The sequence below is a fragment of the Mytilus galloprovincialis genome, chromosome 6 (assembly GCF_965363235.1).
Source record: "Mytilus galloprovincialis chromosome 6, xbMytGall1.hap1.1, whole genome shotgun sequence".
Lineage (NCBI taxonomy): Eukaryota > Metazoa > Mollusca > Bivalvia > Mytilida > Mytilidae > Mytilus > Mytilus galloprovincialis.
This window is the reverse complement of record NC_134843.1, coordinates 5466967-5482221: the sequence shown is the minus strand read 5'-3', so window position 1 is coordinate 5482221 and position 15255 is coordinate 5466967. Positions and strand designations below refer to the sequence as shown.

Below are 15255 nucleotides of genomic sequence, written 5' to 3'. Positions count from 1 at the left end.
CCAAAATATTTTTATAAAGATTTTTAAAGGTATACTACTAGAAAAGGAAAGGTACAGAAATGGGTGATTCGAAAATGCCAAGCATTGATAAGTTAAGCTATATAAGAGGATTGAGGTAAACTGAATACTTACACTCAGACTTCTTTAACACAGGAGGAGAGTCAGGTGAAACTAAAATTTTAATGATATACGGATGACCATTTTATTCCTTTACTTGATGATCAAAAATTATTTTATCCCGCTTCCTAAAAATACATGTTAGAATTATTGGCTTCTTTTTTAAAAGGTCATTAGAACCAGAGACATATATACACATATATATGTCTCTGTTAGAACTGAGGACAGAGGTCTTATTGTAACATGAATATTGAATATTATATTGATCTATATTGTAATATTATAATTAAATTTATCACTTATTAGATTAACTTTCGTATATTATTTTGTTTTTTTTGTTTTTTTTGTTGTTTATGTTTGCTTAAATTTGTACTACCACAAATATTGTAAATGTTTAATGACAACTAAAAAAATATAATTCCCTCTTTACTAAGGTTTTTGTATATTATTTTTAAAATTATGAATTGGGTTTGGTGAAACTTTATATAATTTTAAAACAGAACAATCTGACGAGAGCATTGCATGCCGGCAAAATATAAGGGGTATAACTCTGTTGCTGCCAGGGACGCATTTTTTCTTTGGATTGAGAAATTATGTCATTTCCCGATATTCATAAATGCATGAAGGTTATTTTATATCTATTGATATAAGCCAAGCTTAACAGAAAGCCTTACCGGACGCAATTACGACTGGACGCAATTACGAACGATTTTTAATGTTTGTCCCCTTAGAGTGGGGTGCTCATTTTCGCCATATCTTTGCATGTTTTCTACAGTTTATGTTCAGGTCTATATGTTTTTGAAGTATACTGATATTTCCATATGAAGATATTTAAACTTCAAATGCAAAACATTCCCAAGCTTGAAAACATGTCTGTTTGAAAATAATCATCTGTAAAGTTAGATTAAAGGGTGTTTGAAATTTCCTGATGTTTTGTCACTGGGGGACACATATTCGCCATTTTTAAACATCTATTTAAAACCAGATAACTGCATATTTAATATTTATCAAATAAACTTCATTATAGATGAACAGCAGACATTTCAAAGGTGTAAAAAAAAACAGAAATTTAGGCCAATCAGTCAAAAAATTACGAAGAAAAAATCTTTGAAAATCCTGTTTTTCATTCAGGAAATTATAAGATAAGATATAAGATAAGATAAGAAAACTTTATTTTGATTCGGCATAATTTCAAAAAGGCAACACAAGCTCTAAGGAGCTTTTGACCGAATATAAAAACAAATAAATAACATAAAAACAGTGCATTTTGACATTAAAAATAACCTGTAATACAAAGTTAAAATCTCACATACATAGCATGCAATAAAAATAAGCAACAAATTTTAAAATGAAGTAAAACCATGCTTGACCAGAGCAACCCAAAGCAGCATAAATAATAACAGCTCAAAAATTATCTGCAAGCAGAACAGCAACATTCCAAAACGTTCCAGGACTGAACAAGACTTTTAAAATGTGAAAAACTGTTTTCAGTCCTGAAATGGTTTGGAAGGCTGTTCCATAAAGTAGCAGCAGCAAATTTGAACGATTTTTTACCGTAACGGGTTGACTTTACCTGTGGAATTTCAAGAATATTACATACCTGAAAGAATATTTAGATTTTTTGACATTTACCAAATTTTGTAAGCACACAGGAGCTATGTTGTTTATAATTTTAAAAGTTTATAGAGCCATTGTTCTTATCCGTCTGATCTGCAAGGAGGGCACCTTAGCTTTAAGTAAGAGGTCCTTGTAGGAGCTGGTAAAATCCTCATACACAAAACAGAGTGCTCTTTCCTGCACCTTTTCTAGTTTTTTGGAATTTTTCTCAGTGCAAAAATGCCATGCCAAAGGGCAAAAATTAAAAATTACAAGGAATAAAAGTATGAAATATAGTAAGTTTACTAAGTCTATCCAAAACTGAGCCTAAACGTTTTAAAACATTTAATTGCTGTGACGCCTTCCTACAGATTGAGCTGATATGAACATCAAAATTTAGCTGGTAGTCTATTTCAATGCCTAATAAATTTTACTGTTTTTTCACATGTGAGGTTCGAATTTTGAATTTGTATAGATGGGTTCTTTTCAAAGGTCTTTTTACCAACAGCCAAAACTTTAAATTTGTCAGGATTTGCTTGCATTTTATTCACCCTGAACCACTCAATAAGTATTTTTGAATCAGATTCCAAAGTTGAAATTAATAAATCGAAATCTGGAGTACAAAAAGACAAAATATTGTCATCTGCATAGTTATATAAACTACCATTTTTAACAAAAAGAAAAATATCATTTATAAATATGTTAAACAACAATGGCCCTAGTATTGAACCCTGAGGTATGCCTTTATGGATGTCAGCCCAACCACTCAGAACAAATTGACAAAAAAATCGTTGTCCGTTTTTCGGTCCTTTGCAGTAAGTGCTGTAATTTTGTTTAAGTTTAAAAAATAATCATATATTTGTTATAAAATTATAATTTATCGGCATATTTCCTTCATTTCAGCCAGCCTTTGAAGTTTTTACACCTCAAAATCATAAAACGGTGAAATTGTGCCACCGGCGAATATGAGCCCCCCACTCCATATTATATTTATTCATGATAATTAATAAATGTTTCTATTAATCAAAAACCCACTACATTACTTGTGTTTTCATGAAAAAAAAGTTCATGCACACTTGGTTAATGTTGCAGACGACGAAAAAAATTAAGTTTCGTAAATGTCAAAATAATGACTCCCTCTCTTGGAAATTACATGAATTACACAAGCTAGTGCAAATTGCCTTCTTTTGTCATTATATAGATAGAAAAATATCTCCTGAATCTGTTCATATACATGTGTGATACCCTTTATCTTGCCCAAATGATTCAAAAATGAATGTTTTCTCAGACTCGGGTGACCCTGAGCATTGTCAGAAGAAAATAGTATTTTTATTGAAAAGTCCCGAGAACTCTGAAAGTAAAGGTTAAATATAAATTAAAATCATAGGTTCACTAACTAAAATTACATCCCAGTTCCTTTGTTCTAACAGGAGTGATCTGAGCCAGATCACCCCTACCAGATCACCCTAGTTTGAGTTTCTTTGTTATGCATGCTTTCCTTTGTTCTGTAACATTTTGGCGGGAATGTCAAATCCACTATAAAACTTATAATTAATTATATGGAAAAGACTATCTATCAAAATTCACATAGAAAAAATCCAGTGTATATGCAGGGATTCAAACTCAAGACCTTTAGCATATCAAGCCACGACACATACCACTACACCAGGAAGTAACAGTAATTTAACATAGTTAAAGGAAGCAAGATCTTTTAAAAAGTGGGGCGAGTTGGCAGACTTCTATTCAGTGGGGTTTTAAACCTTTTTCGTTAATAAGTGAGTTGTCAGACTAATTGTTAAATTGGATTTTACACTTTTTCAATAGTGGGAAGAGTTGGTAAACAATAGCAGGGCGATTTTTTTATAAAGTGGCGATGTAGTGTGGGCCGATTGGCAAGTGGGGCGAGTTGACATTGTTTGATATCTACTCATCCTGTTCAGGGGTCATAAAGGGTATACATCATATAATAATATATAAAGTATATTATAATGGTTGTATGGCGTTCTAAACTTGATTTTATGAATTGTAGACGGTTTTTCGTCTAATCTAAAACAGTTGGGAGGTAAAATAGTTATCCCATTCGGACTTGGTGTGTCAGTGTTAGATCACCCTCTGGCCTCCCGCCATCGGGGTGATCTTACACTGACACACTGCGTCCTTGTGGAATAACTATTAAAGAGAATTCAGTGCTTCTTAGATGAAAGAACTTGCATAAAAACAAAAAATCCAAATTATTTCCTTTTCAAAGAAAATTTGTTGTCACTAATTTCGTCTTCAACTACTGCTGAAGAATTTGAAGTAAAATACCATATAACACTTCTTATTTTCTTAGGAAATGTGTTTAAGATAAGATTAATGTATGTTTCATAATTTAGATCGCTGTCATTGATTTTTTTCTGCCAGATATATAAATATAGTGCCGTTCGTAATTGCGTCCATATTGGGCTTGCTAGACCCATAAAACCAGGTCATGAAAATCTTACCAAAGTATCCCAACGTAAATAGAAAATTATGTGTGTTATGATTCAAAATGAAAAGCATTCATACATCTTTATTTCTATGGTACAAACAATTCAAGAAAAGTATTCTACAAAGAAAAAAAATGAAAACCTGTTAAATACGTTTTTAGAATGTCACTTTTTTTTGAAATAATAAAAAAAAAAATAGTTTCTTTATTTTATAGCAATGTGTTAACTAAAGCACAATTAAAAACTTATTCAACACAAAACCTTCATTAAGGGTGCAAATGTGTGGGGTGCGAACTTGAAAGGGGGCAAAATCATTTTTGGTCAATGTGCCCAGATTCGTGTTTTTATTTAAACATGAAACAATGCATGGATGTAAAAAAATGACCCCTTTGCATAATAGTGTTAGATCCTTGCTTACCCACAGGGGTTTGTTACAAGTTGCTGGGTTTACTATAAAAAAAAATCATTGATTTTTTCAGGGTTAATATATAGATAGTAAACCCAGCAAATTGTAACAAACCCCTATGCTTACCACTGGACAGTAGGGCCAGACGGAATTTACCGCATCAATATTTGTTTGTCATCACTGGCATCACTAATTTAACATTTCTATTAATATTTTGACGTCACTGACACAATAGAGAATGTCTGATGCTACAAGAGGGAAAGTGTTTGTTGTATGATGTCAATGGTTCAAGTGTTGCAAATTCTCAGGTCAAGTGTTGTTGATATCCAAATAGGGATGAGGTCTATATTACAAGATGTATTCATTTATTGCATGCTAATTAACTTATTCTTTTAATCTATAACATGAAATCAAACAGTCCTTGAAATATCCAATTGCACTACAATGTAGGTCACTTTCTATTTCTGGATATTAGGTCCGAGACCACAATTATCATCCCTTGATTTTTGTTGTCCACAAATATAGTCCCTAGTGTTGACAGTGGGTTACTTGCCATTAATTTTTATACCCCTTCCAAATTTATTTCTCCATGTTTGATGCCTCAAATTGCAAGTAGGGGGTGGGGTTTGAAATTACACTGTAAATAAATTTGGGTCCAGAATTTTAAAGGAAAGTAATGATTTGGTCCAGCTGAAAAAGGTTAATAATTAGCACTTCGGAAGCTGTCAAAAGATTTCAAGACGCCCTAAACATAAAATTGTCCATATTTTGAGTTAGAGCTGATGAAGTTTTCTATAATTTTGATATAATTTGTCCCAAAAGTAGTACAACACACTAAAAATTTCATTGAGAAAGCGCATGTGGGATTTTTTTAATTTTCATTAATGTTCTAAAAGAAATGCACTACGAAATAATTGTGATCTCGGACCTAAGATATGTCTATATCAGGTGTCTATATCAGGTATTGTGATCGTCTGCAATCCTCAGAGGTCATCTTGATAGTTATTTAGCTTGAGACTAGACTTTAATACATACAAAATTCTGAAATATGTAATAGAGCACATGCATTGTTAACTGTTTATTTCAAACTTATTGTAATTTTGATATATGTTTTAGTATGTTATAAATCAAATATGAGAATTTGTGTCAAATTGGTGAACATGAATTTGACAGCTAAATCATTGTCAATATAATGGAATTTTATTGGACTGTCATACAAGTGAGAGGTTTAGCTAGCTATAAAACCAGGTTTTATTTGATTTCGCGATTTGTTTAAAAGAGCATTTTTTTTTTACTTTATGTTTTGATACAGCAATTGTATCTATTATATTTACTGATCAAATTTTTTTTTCTTCATGCTATGAACTTTAAAAACACAAAACATTTTTGTTGTAGTTATCATCAGAAAATATAGACTTGAAAAGAAAGTATTTAAAGGTTAAAGAACAAAGAGATACATACCATAAAGAATTACAAGTCTTCAAACAAAAAGAAAACATTGACAACCTTCTAAAGAGTTATGTCACAACCAGGAAGTAAGTTATGTCACCACCAGGAAGTAAGTTATCACCTTCTAAAGAGTTATGTCACAACCAGGGAGTAAGTTATCACCTAAAGAGTTATGTCACCACCAGGAAGTAAGTTATCACCTTCTAAAGAGTTATGTCACAACCAGGGAGTAAGTTATCACCTTCTAAAGAGTTATGTCACCACCAGGGAGTAAGTTATCACCTTCTAAAGAGTTATGTCACCACCAGGGAGTAAGTTATCAAAATGATACATGAACAAGATGATTAATCTTTCCAACCCTTACATATAGGGAGGAAGGAGAAGTTGTTCTTGAAACGTCTCATTGGCAATCATCTACATCTCCTTATTTTTATACTGTATGGCCATTTAATCTCAATTAATCTTTTAGTTTTTTTATCTTTATCTTATAAGCAATTCATTGATTATGGTTCATAAGTGTTTCTCGCTTCTTGTTTTTATATAGATTAGACTGTTGGTTTTCCAGTTTGAATGGTATTACACTACTCATTTTTTTGGCCCACCATAGCTAGCTTTTCAGAGTGAACCAAGGCTCTGTGTTGAAGGCTGTTCTTTGATCTATAATAGTTTACTTTTTACAAATTGAAACTTAGATGGAGAGTTGTCTCATTGGTACTCATACCACATCTTCTGAAATCTATCTACATGTGTTTGTATATTTCAGCACTAGTTGTCAGACAGAACCTGGAAGATCTTGGCAGCCTATATGTTTTCAGAAAAAGAAAAGTGAAGAAGCTAAAGAAAATGATGTTGATAAAACAAACAAGTAAACTTTTGTATTTATTTTATTTTATAACTGTAGCAGATGGTTAGGATTCTGACTACTCAACTGTTCTAAGTGGCAAATAAGCTGCCCAAATGGTAATTTTATAACACCAAAATGACAGAAGTATTCTGCTAAAATATTTTTTTTCTGTTGAATGAATTTATGGTAAACTTAAAAGTTATATAATGTTGAACTAGATACTTTGACAATTGCAACTATTCATAAAGGCCAAAGGACAAATGTGTAAAAATGTGTATTTGAATCTTGATGATGTTGCTCTAGGCTATAAACAATTGTAGGCTGTTACTAAACTATAATGCATCAGGAACTTGATCTTTAATGGCCATACAATAATTTCTAGTGTAAAATGAACTGTTCTTGTTCATGTTATTATACAAATATTTTGGTATTTAATGAATATGATTTAATTTACAATGTCTGACTATCTATGCATTATCTATGTATTAAATACACTTTCAGACTGTCAACTATGCATTATCTACACTTCCAGGCTGTACTGTATCTATGCATTTTCTGCACTTTTAGACTGTTATCTATGTATTATCTACACTTTCAGACTGTTATCTATGCATTATCTACACTTTCAGACTGTTTTCTATACATTGTCTACACTCTTTGACTGTTATTTATACATTATTTACTCTGTCAGACTGTTATCTATGCATTATCTACACTTTCAGGCTGTTATCTATGCATTATCTACACTTTCAGACTGTTTTCTATGTATTATCTGTTATCTCTGACTGTTATCTATGCATTATATACACTTTCAGGCTGTTATCTATGCATTATATACACTTTCAGGCTGTTATCTATGCATAACCTATTCTACACTCTATGACTGTTATCTACACATTATCTTATCTTTCAGTCTGTTATCTATGCATTATCTACACTCTTTGACTGTTATCTATACATTATTTACTCTTTCAGGCTGTTATTTATACATTATTTACAATCTCTGACTGTTATCTATACATTATCTACTCTTTCAGGCTGTTATCTATGCATTTTCTATTCTACACTCTATGACTGTTATCTACACATTATCTTATCTTTCAGACTGTTATCTATGCATTATCTAAACTGTCTGACTGTTATTTAAGCATTATCTTCACTATCAGACTGTTATCTAAGCATTATCTAAACTGTCTGACTGTTATTTAAGCATTATCTTCACTATCAGACTGTTATCTATGAATTAGATTTTCTTATTAGACTGTTTTTTATGCATTATTTTTTTCTTTTCAGACTGTTATCTATGCATAATCAGATGATGAGAAGATACGAAAAAGAAGTCAAACTAAATATGTCACACATGGAAACTATTACAGACTTAAATGTAATATTCTTAGGCGTTTGCTTTCTTCAATAATTAAGTAGGGCTTATTGAAAATTGAGTGGTAATCTTTTGAATCATATAACAACTTTCCCTTTAAAAAAAGAGAGGAGTATAAAGCAATCCTAATGTTAATAAGTGTTCATCTTTAACACTTTTTTCCTATTCAGATTTATTCATGTTCTAGTATTACTAAAATGAATCAAGTTGTGTCAGTTGATTTCAAAGGCAGTTTGATTTATATATATAATAATGATAAAAAAATATGATGATAAAAAAACACTTTAATTTAAGAAGGTGATCATTGATTTTTTTAAAGTAATTACAATATCTCATTTTCTCTCAAAGCCCTCATTATACATATATTATATTGTAGATTCATAATTTTTATTTATCATACATTTAGTAGTAAATAAAGTAGTTTTGAATATTTGATAAATAGCCTGCTGTTTAATCCATATTGCGCAACTTTGATGCGCACCCTTTATCATACCCTTTTTCACACCCTTTATCACACCTCTACCCTTTATCGCACCCCTACTTTTTTTTTTTTTTTTTTACATTAACTCTGTTTTAGTTTATGCAAGCTTCTTCAGAATTTTTTTCCCTCAAAATGGGTTCTTTATGAATGGTCATTAGGGCGTGGCGCAATTTATTGAATGATGTCATTGTTTGGAATATGAAGTCACAAACTTCGAATTTTCATATTTCTGATACACGAAATGCAACTATAAAAAGAACTCAATGAAATACCATACAAAACACACAAAAAAATACAATAAACAAAATAATTTTTGAACAACAGCACGCAATTTGTAAGGTAACCCAGGTGCTTCAGATGAGTAATTGAGCAGTTCTTTTAAAGCTTTTAAAACAAGACAAAAGTAGAACTGAAGGTAACCCAGGTGCTAGGGATCAGAAAGCTGTTCATATGTTCTGTACTCTCCTGTTGAAATATATGATAAAGCGTATAAAACATGGCAAAATCTGTATCACATGCTGTATCACCCTCAACCAATATCATCCCTCGGGCCTAAATATCCTGTGGCTGATATTGGTATCTCGGGATGATAGGGCATACGATATGGATTTTGCCATGTATTATTCTCTATAGGACCACATAAAATTTTGCAGTTGTATATTGGTATCACATCGTCTGTGTCGTTTTAAGACATTTGATTTCCGGACAATGATTTTAGTTTAAGTGTATGAAATTTTATGAAAGTCCCAACTGTTTAGGAATTGGGGGCCAAAACAAGCATTTTTTTAGTTTCAGGACAATAACTTGTGTATAAGTACTCTGATTGTTCTATAATTGTACCACAAGGTTCAATTACATAAGTAAAAGTTTGGGATTCATTTTGGGGGTTAAGATGCCAACAGTTGAGGAATTGAGGGCAAAAAAAGGTAAAAAAAGCATTTTTGTAGTTTCCAAAGAATAACTTATGTTTAAGTGTATGGATCTCTCTGACATTGTACCACAAAGTTCCATATCACAAAGGGAAGGCTGGGATTGAGTTTAGGGGTAATGCCCTAAACATGCAGGAATGAGGGACAGAAAAGGGGCAAAACAAGCATTTTTCTAGTTTCTAGACAATAACTTGTGTTTAAGTGTATGGATCTCTTTAAAATTTTTCAAGGTTCTATACAACAAAGGAAAGGCTGGGATTGAGTTTGGAGGTATTTGCTCCTAAGGGTTATTCAAAAAGTTGGTTGGGGGGATTTTTTTCCTATTTTTTTTAAGGGGTACATATTTTTTTTCGAAGTTTTCCAAATTTCAAATTTTTGAAAAGTTCAAGGAGAAATCTTCAATTGCATGTAGTATTGTGGAATAGATTTGTAAGATTTTTGACCACATTTATTTTGTGTCAGAAACCTATATTATGTCAAAAATTTGATCACAATCCAAATTCAGAAAGTATCATGCTTGAATATTGTGTCCAAATTTGCCCCAACTGTTCAGGGTTCAACCTCGGCAGTAGTATCAGTCTGTGATCAGCGAAGCATTTTATTTGTCAATGTTTTGTTATTGCAAAAATTGTGACTGAAAAGGTTTTGAAAAAATATAATCTTTTATTTTGAAATTTAAATACAAAATGTAGCATTATTTGTAAATTGTAGCAGTGCTAAGTACATGTGATTCTATATTTTTAAGGGTTAAAGTGTTTTGCACTTCAGTATTGCCACTATTGTGTGTGTTAGCCCATTTCATTAAACTGATCAAGAAATAATCAAGATCTCTTAAACTTCTTAATTTTTGTAATTGGCTTCATAACTATCAAACTACCTTGACATAAGTCTCTCAAAGAATATTGAATACTTTCTGGTTATAGTTCAATTTTTCAGCTAGGTACACAGATGCTTCCTTCCTTATCTATATAGTAGTTAATTTTTGTGATATTGTATTCTAGTTTTGCTGTCCAATATTTCTTTAATAATTGCGCAGATACAGAAAGTTATCTGCATTTTTCATTAACCTTTCTGCTTTGTGATTTACAGATACAACTGAGTGAATTAGAGAGAAAGCTGATTGATGAAAGTGAGAAACACAAAAAGACGCAGAAAGAACTTCTAGATCTACATGTTGGTAAACATAAGAAAATTGCACAGAAGAAAGAAGGTAGGTAATAACTTGAAAGAAAAAAAAACACTAATTCATGGTCCAATTGCTCTCTATGTCAAACTTTATATTTCCAGCATTCATAGCCTTTTTTTAATACATTGATTGTTTCCTACTGCAGATTAATGGTTCTCTATAGGTACTCTGGCTTCCCCAGATAAAAGCTGGGTGCCAATATATATATAAATCCAAGAGTGCTGAATGAGGTGTTTATAAAACATAAACAACCAATCAATGAAATGATACACAGACACATGCAAAACTAAGCTACATCATAATATTTATTTTGTAAGTAAGAAAAAGGAGGAATGGGTGTAGTTTTACTTTTTTGTGCAATACTGATATATATATATATATATATAAATATTTTAACCTTTATCTTTTTTCAGATACAGAAGATAAATATTCACATATTAAGAATGAATGTGTAAAGGTAAAAAAGGAAAATGAAAAGCTCAAGAAAGAATTGAAAGGTTTAGATTTGGTAAGTGAGATTTTATCCCATGTATAGAAGACTTTTTGTATGCCCCACCTACGATAGTAGAGGGGCATTATGTTTTCTGGTCTGTGCCTCCGTTCGTCCGTCCGTCCGTCCGTCTGTGCCTCTGTTCGTCCGTCCGCTTCAGGTTAAAGTTTTTGGTCAAGGTAGATTTTGAAGAAGTTGAAGTCCAATCAACTTGAAACTTAGTACACTTGTTCCCCATGATATGATCTTTCTAATTTTAATGCCAAATTATAGTTTTGACCCCAATTTCATGGTCCACTGAACATAGAAAATGATAGTGCGAAGTTCAGGTTAAAGTTTTTGGTCAAGGTAGTTTTTGATGAAGTTAAAGTTACATCAACTTGAAACTAAGTACACATGTTCCCTATGATATGATCTTTCTAATTTTAATTCCAAATTAAAGTTTTGACCCCAATTTCACAGTCCACTGAACATAGAAAATGATAGTGCGAGTGGGGCATTCGTGTACTATGGACACATTCTTGTTATTCTTTAAAATGTATGGTTACATGTGGTGAGTTAACATCCCATATGGAACCAGAAAATTAACTTCTTCTATAAGTTGAAACTTCTCAAAATTTGTGGTCATTTATATTGAATAAAAAGCATTTCTTTCAAAGAATAAAGAAATGAAATGGAAAAAGGGTCTACATATGGTCAGAGTCATTTAGAGCTTAATATATGTAGACGTTAGACATTGACATTGTGTTCATAGTTAATAATATTTCTAGAATAAGTAATCGAAGAATTCAAATAGAGAAAAATATTCAACAAGTGACCGAACAACACATTAATTCACGAATGCGCATAGCACATGAGTTAATTATCAGTGTTGTTCGGTCACGAGTTGAATATTTTTCGATATTTGAATTCTTTAATTAGTTATTCTTTTTATTACATTGGCAAATGGCTTTTTTTAAAGAAATTAATGTAAAACATGTAAGGAACTATATTTTTTTTCTACGAATTCACAATTTGTTTTGATCCGCTGTTATCGACGTCTTGACAATGCCTATTGTTGTATGACGTCAGAGAGTGAAATAACCACGTGAAATTATCGGTTTTTATTTAACTGGGAAATCAATATAATTCACTGCAACCAATGTAATAATATACTTTACTTTTACAGGGGTTCTTTGAAGAAATAGAGGATATTAAATTTGCTTTACAACAGTCAGCAAAATTAAACAAAGAATATGAACAGACATTAAGAAAAATGTGCGTGAAGTTTGGAATTCCTTATCCTCATCCGGAGAAGAACATTTTAGGTGACAGATCAAAATGGAAATGAACTTCTGGAAGTTGATAGTTGGATGGCATTTTTTACTGTGATATATTTATTTTTTGCTAGATTATAAAGTGATAAGTTTGTAAAGAGGCTGAAGTTGTATTGTGCCAAGGTGGTGATGCTAAGTGCAAATTATCATGAATTTAATTAAGTAGACTAATATGATTAGTGTTCACTAATATAACTAGATTTTATTGATGACAGAGATAGTGTTTAGAAGAAGACATTTCAGAACAATAGAATTTGTATTTTATAGATAAATAATAATATTTAATTGTTTTAGTGTTGTCAATATATTTAGAAATTAGAAAAAAGCATACAAGCAATAGAATAAGAAAATACCAAAAGGCAATTTGCACTATTACAAATTGAAGCTATATTTAGAAATATCTCTATTTCCAAATGCTGCTCATGTAACATACTGATAATGATTTTTACCAGCATTGTTGAAGGCAGAAGTAGGTCTTATCACCACTAGACTCTATCTTTCAACCAAAGATGAAGAACTGGATCTTCCATCACTGTATTGGATACCTAAACTACAAAAGTGTCCTTACAAACAACGATATATTTCTGGGTCTTCCAAGTGCTCCACGAAACCTCCTTCTAAATTATTAACATCTATTTTATCAGCAATCAAAGCAGGGCTTCAAAGTTAGTGTGAAACTGTCTGTTCTAGAGGTGGCGTGAATCAGATGTGGATATTAAAACATTCCAAAGATCTTTTAGAGTACATTCAATCTAAGACTCTCTCATCTTGCAATATTAAAACATTTGACTTTTCTATTCTTTACACAAGTATTCCCCATTCCAAACTAAAAGAAAAATTGAAAGAGTTGGTATTGCTTTGTTTCATAAAAAAGAATGTCAAACGTAGATTCAATTATCTTGTCTTGGGGAGGGATAAATCCTACTTTGCAAAGAATCACTCTGATTAAAAACAAAAAATCTCTGAAACTGCCATAATCAAGATGCTTGATTTCTTGATTGACAACATATTTGCTACGTTTGGAGGACAAGTTTTTCAACAGACTGTTCCATTCCAATGGGAACCAATTGTGTCCCACTTCTTGCTGACTTGTTTCTTTATTATTATGAGGCTGACTTCATACAGGTACTTCTTAAGAATGAAGATATGAAGTTAGCAATATCCTTTAACTTTACCTACCGCTAAATAGTTCAAAATCTACCCTATCAAACTAGAGATAAAAGATACAACAGATACAGTTAAGTCTGCCTAATATCTTGACTTACATCTAGAAATTGACAATGAGGGTTGGTTGAAAACAAAACTTTACAACAAAAGAGATGATTTCAGCTTCCAAATTGTGAAATTTCAATTTCTATGTAGCAACATTCCATCAGCGCATGTATAAAGAGCCTATTCTTTATATATATATTAATCGCCCCTTATTCACTATTCCTTATTTTTGCCCATTTTGTTTTAGGCCAAATTATTCTCAATTCTGATATCATCCTTTCAACCCTTACATATATGTAGTTTGTTTAAGAAACTTACTTCGGGTTTTGTTTCTCTTGTTTGCAGCATGAATGAACAGCATTTACCTTTTCCAAACCAGTGTTCTGGGTTTTAATTAGTTGGAATCACCTCAGTTGTTACTTTTCAATTTTGTTCCAAACGGGCTAGATTATGCTAGGTAAAGATGGTGTTCCAGCAAAGTTCAAAAGTGCTAGACCATGATATGCTATTTAAGCAGTTTACTAGTGGATACATTTCTGTACTGATATTGTCATTTTCATCTGAACTGAATAAATCGATTAACTGTATAAAAATTAATTCATGAGCACAATATAAATGACCAAACCAGTAAAAAAGGAAGAGCTAAAAAGAAAGATGTATACAATCAGTGAACAGTAGAAGTATTACGTTGAGCAATGTCTGTTATATTTGTCGTTGAGTCTCAATGTCATATACCCATTTCATCCTTTTAATAGTTTCAACATGTTTTTATAATCCAATGTATTACAAAAGCAACAACATTTATAATCAAACTTAATTTTTCAGCGATTCATTAATTTAAATGTTTTTGAATGGGACCTCATTGGTAAGTCTTTTGTAGACGAAAGCGTGTCTGGAATACAATTTTAAGCATGGTATCTTTGAGGATTTTGTTTTAACAAAGTCGTGCTATATACATGTACTAGAAAAAACAAAGCAGCCATTTAAGGATACAAAGTAAAAATTGTCCAAATCGTCTAATACACCCAGATATGTGTTTTCTTATTGTAAAAAAACTAATCGCTTATTTAAGTCAAAATCGCTTAACAGTATATTTGCAATTATAGTGTTACTTTTTTGCACCAACAATATCTAAAACCGATGTAACAACTTACAACAAAGTCATTGTGTGATTGAAACTGTTATTAAATTCGCTGATACTTGAATACTTTTAAGTTCTCAACTTCTAAATTAAATTCAAATTCTACAACAATAGGTGATAAATATGTTACATTTAACACGCAATATCAAGCAAATAAATTAAATGATTATGTTCAAGATAAAATACCCGCTGGTGTTAGATTCACGATTCCGTTTATTAAACTAGACGAAACTAAGAAA

At 31.5% G+C, this 15255-nt stretch overlaps 1 protein-coding gene across 2 annotated transcripts; it reads left to right on the top strand.

Moving 5' to 3' along the window:
• The first annotated feature begins 591 nt into the window (after positions 1–591).
• On the top strand, positions 592–12951 carry LOC143078787 (uncharacterized). 2 transcript variants are annotated; one of them, XM_076253754.1, is made up of 7 exons: positions 592–743; positions 5983–6122; positions 6800–6901; positions 8174–8264; positions 10761–10881; positions 11271–11365; positions 12516–12951. In XM_076253754.1, exons 1-7 carry the CDS (start codon positions 711–713, stop codon positions 12675–12677), a joined length of 744 nt encoding a protein of 247 aa, XP_076109869.1. In that variant the 5' UTR covers positions 592–710; the 3' UTR covers positions 12678–12951. The 2 variants fall into 2 exon arrangements, with proteins under 2 accessions (XP_076109869.1, XP_076109870.1); XM_076253755.1 differs by lacking the exons at positions 592–743; positions 5983–6122 and adding an exon at positions 6231–6347.
• The last annotated feature ends 2304 nt before the right edge of the window (positions 12952–15255 follow it).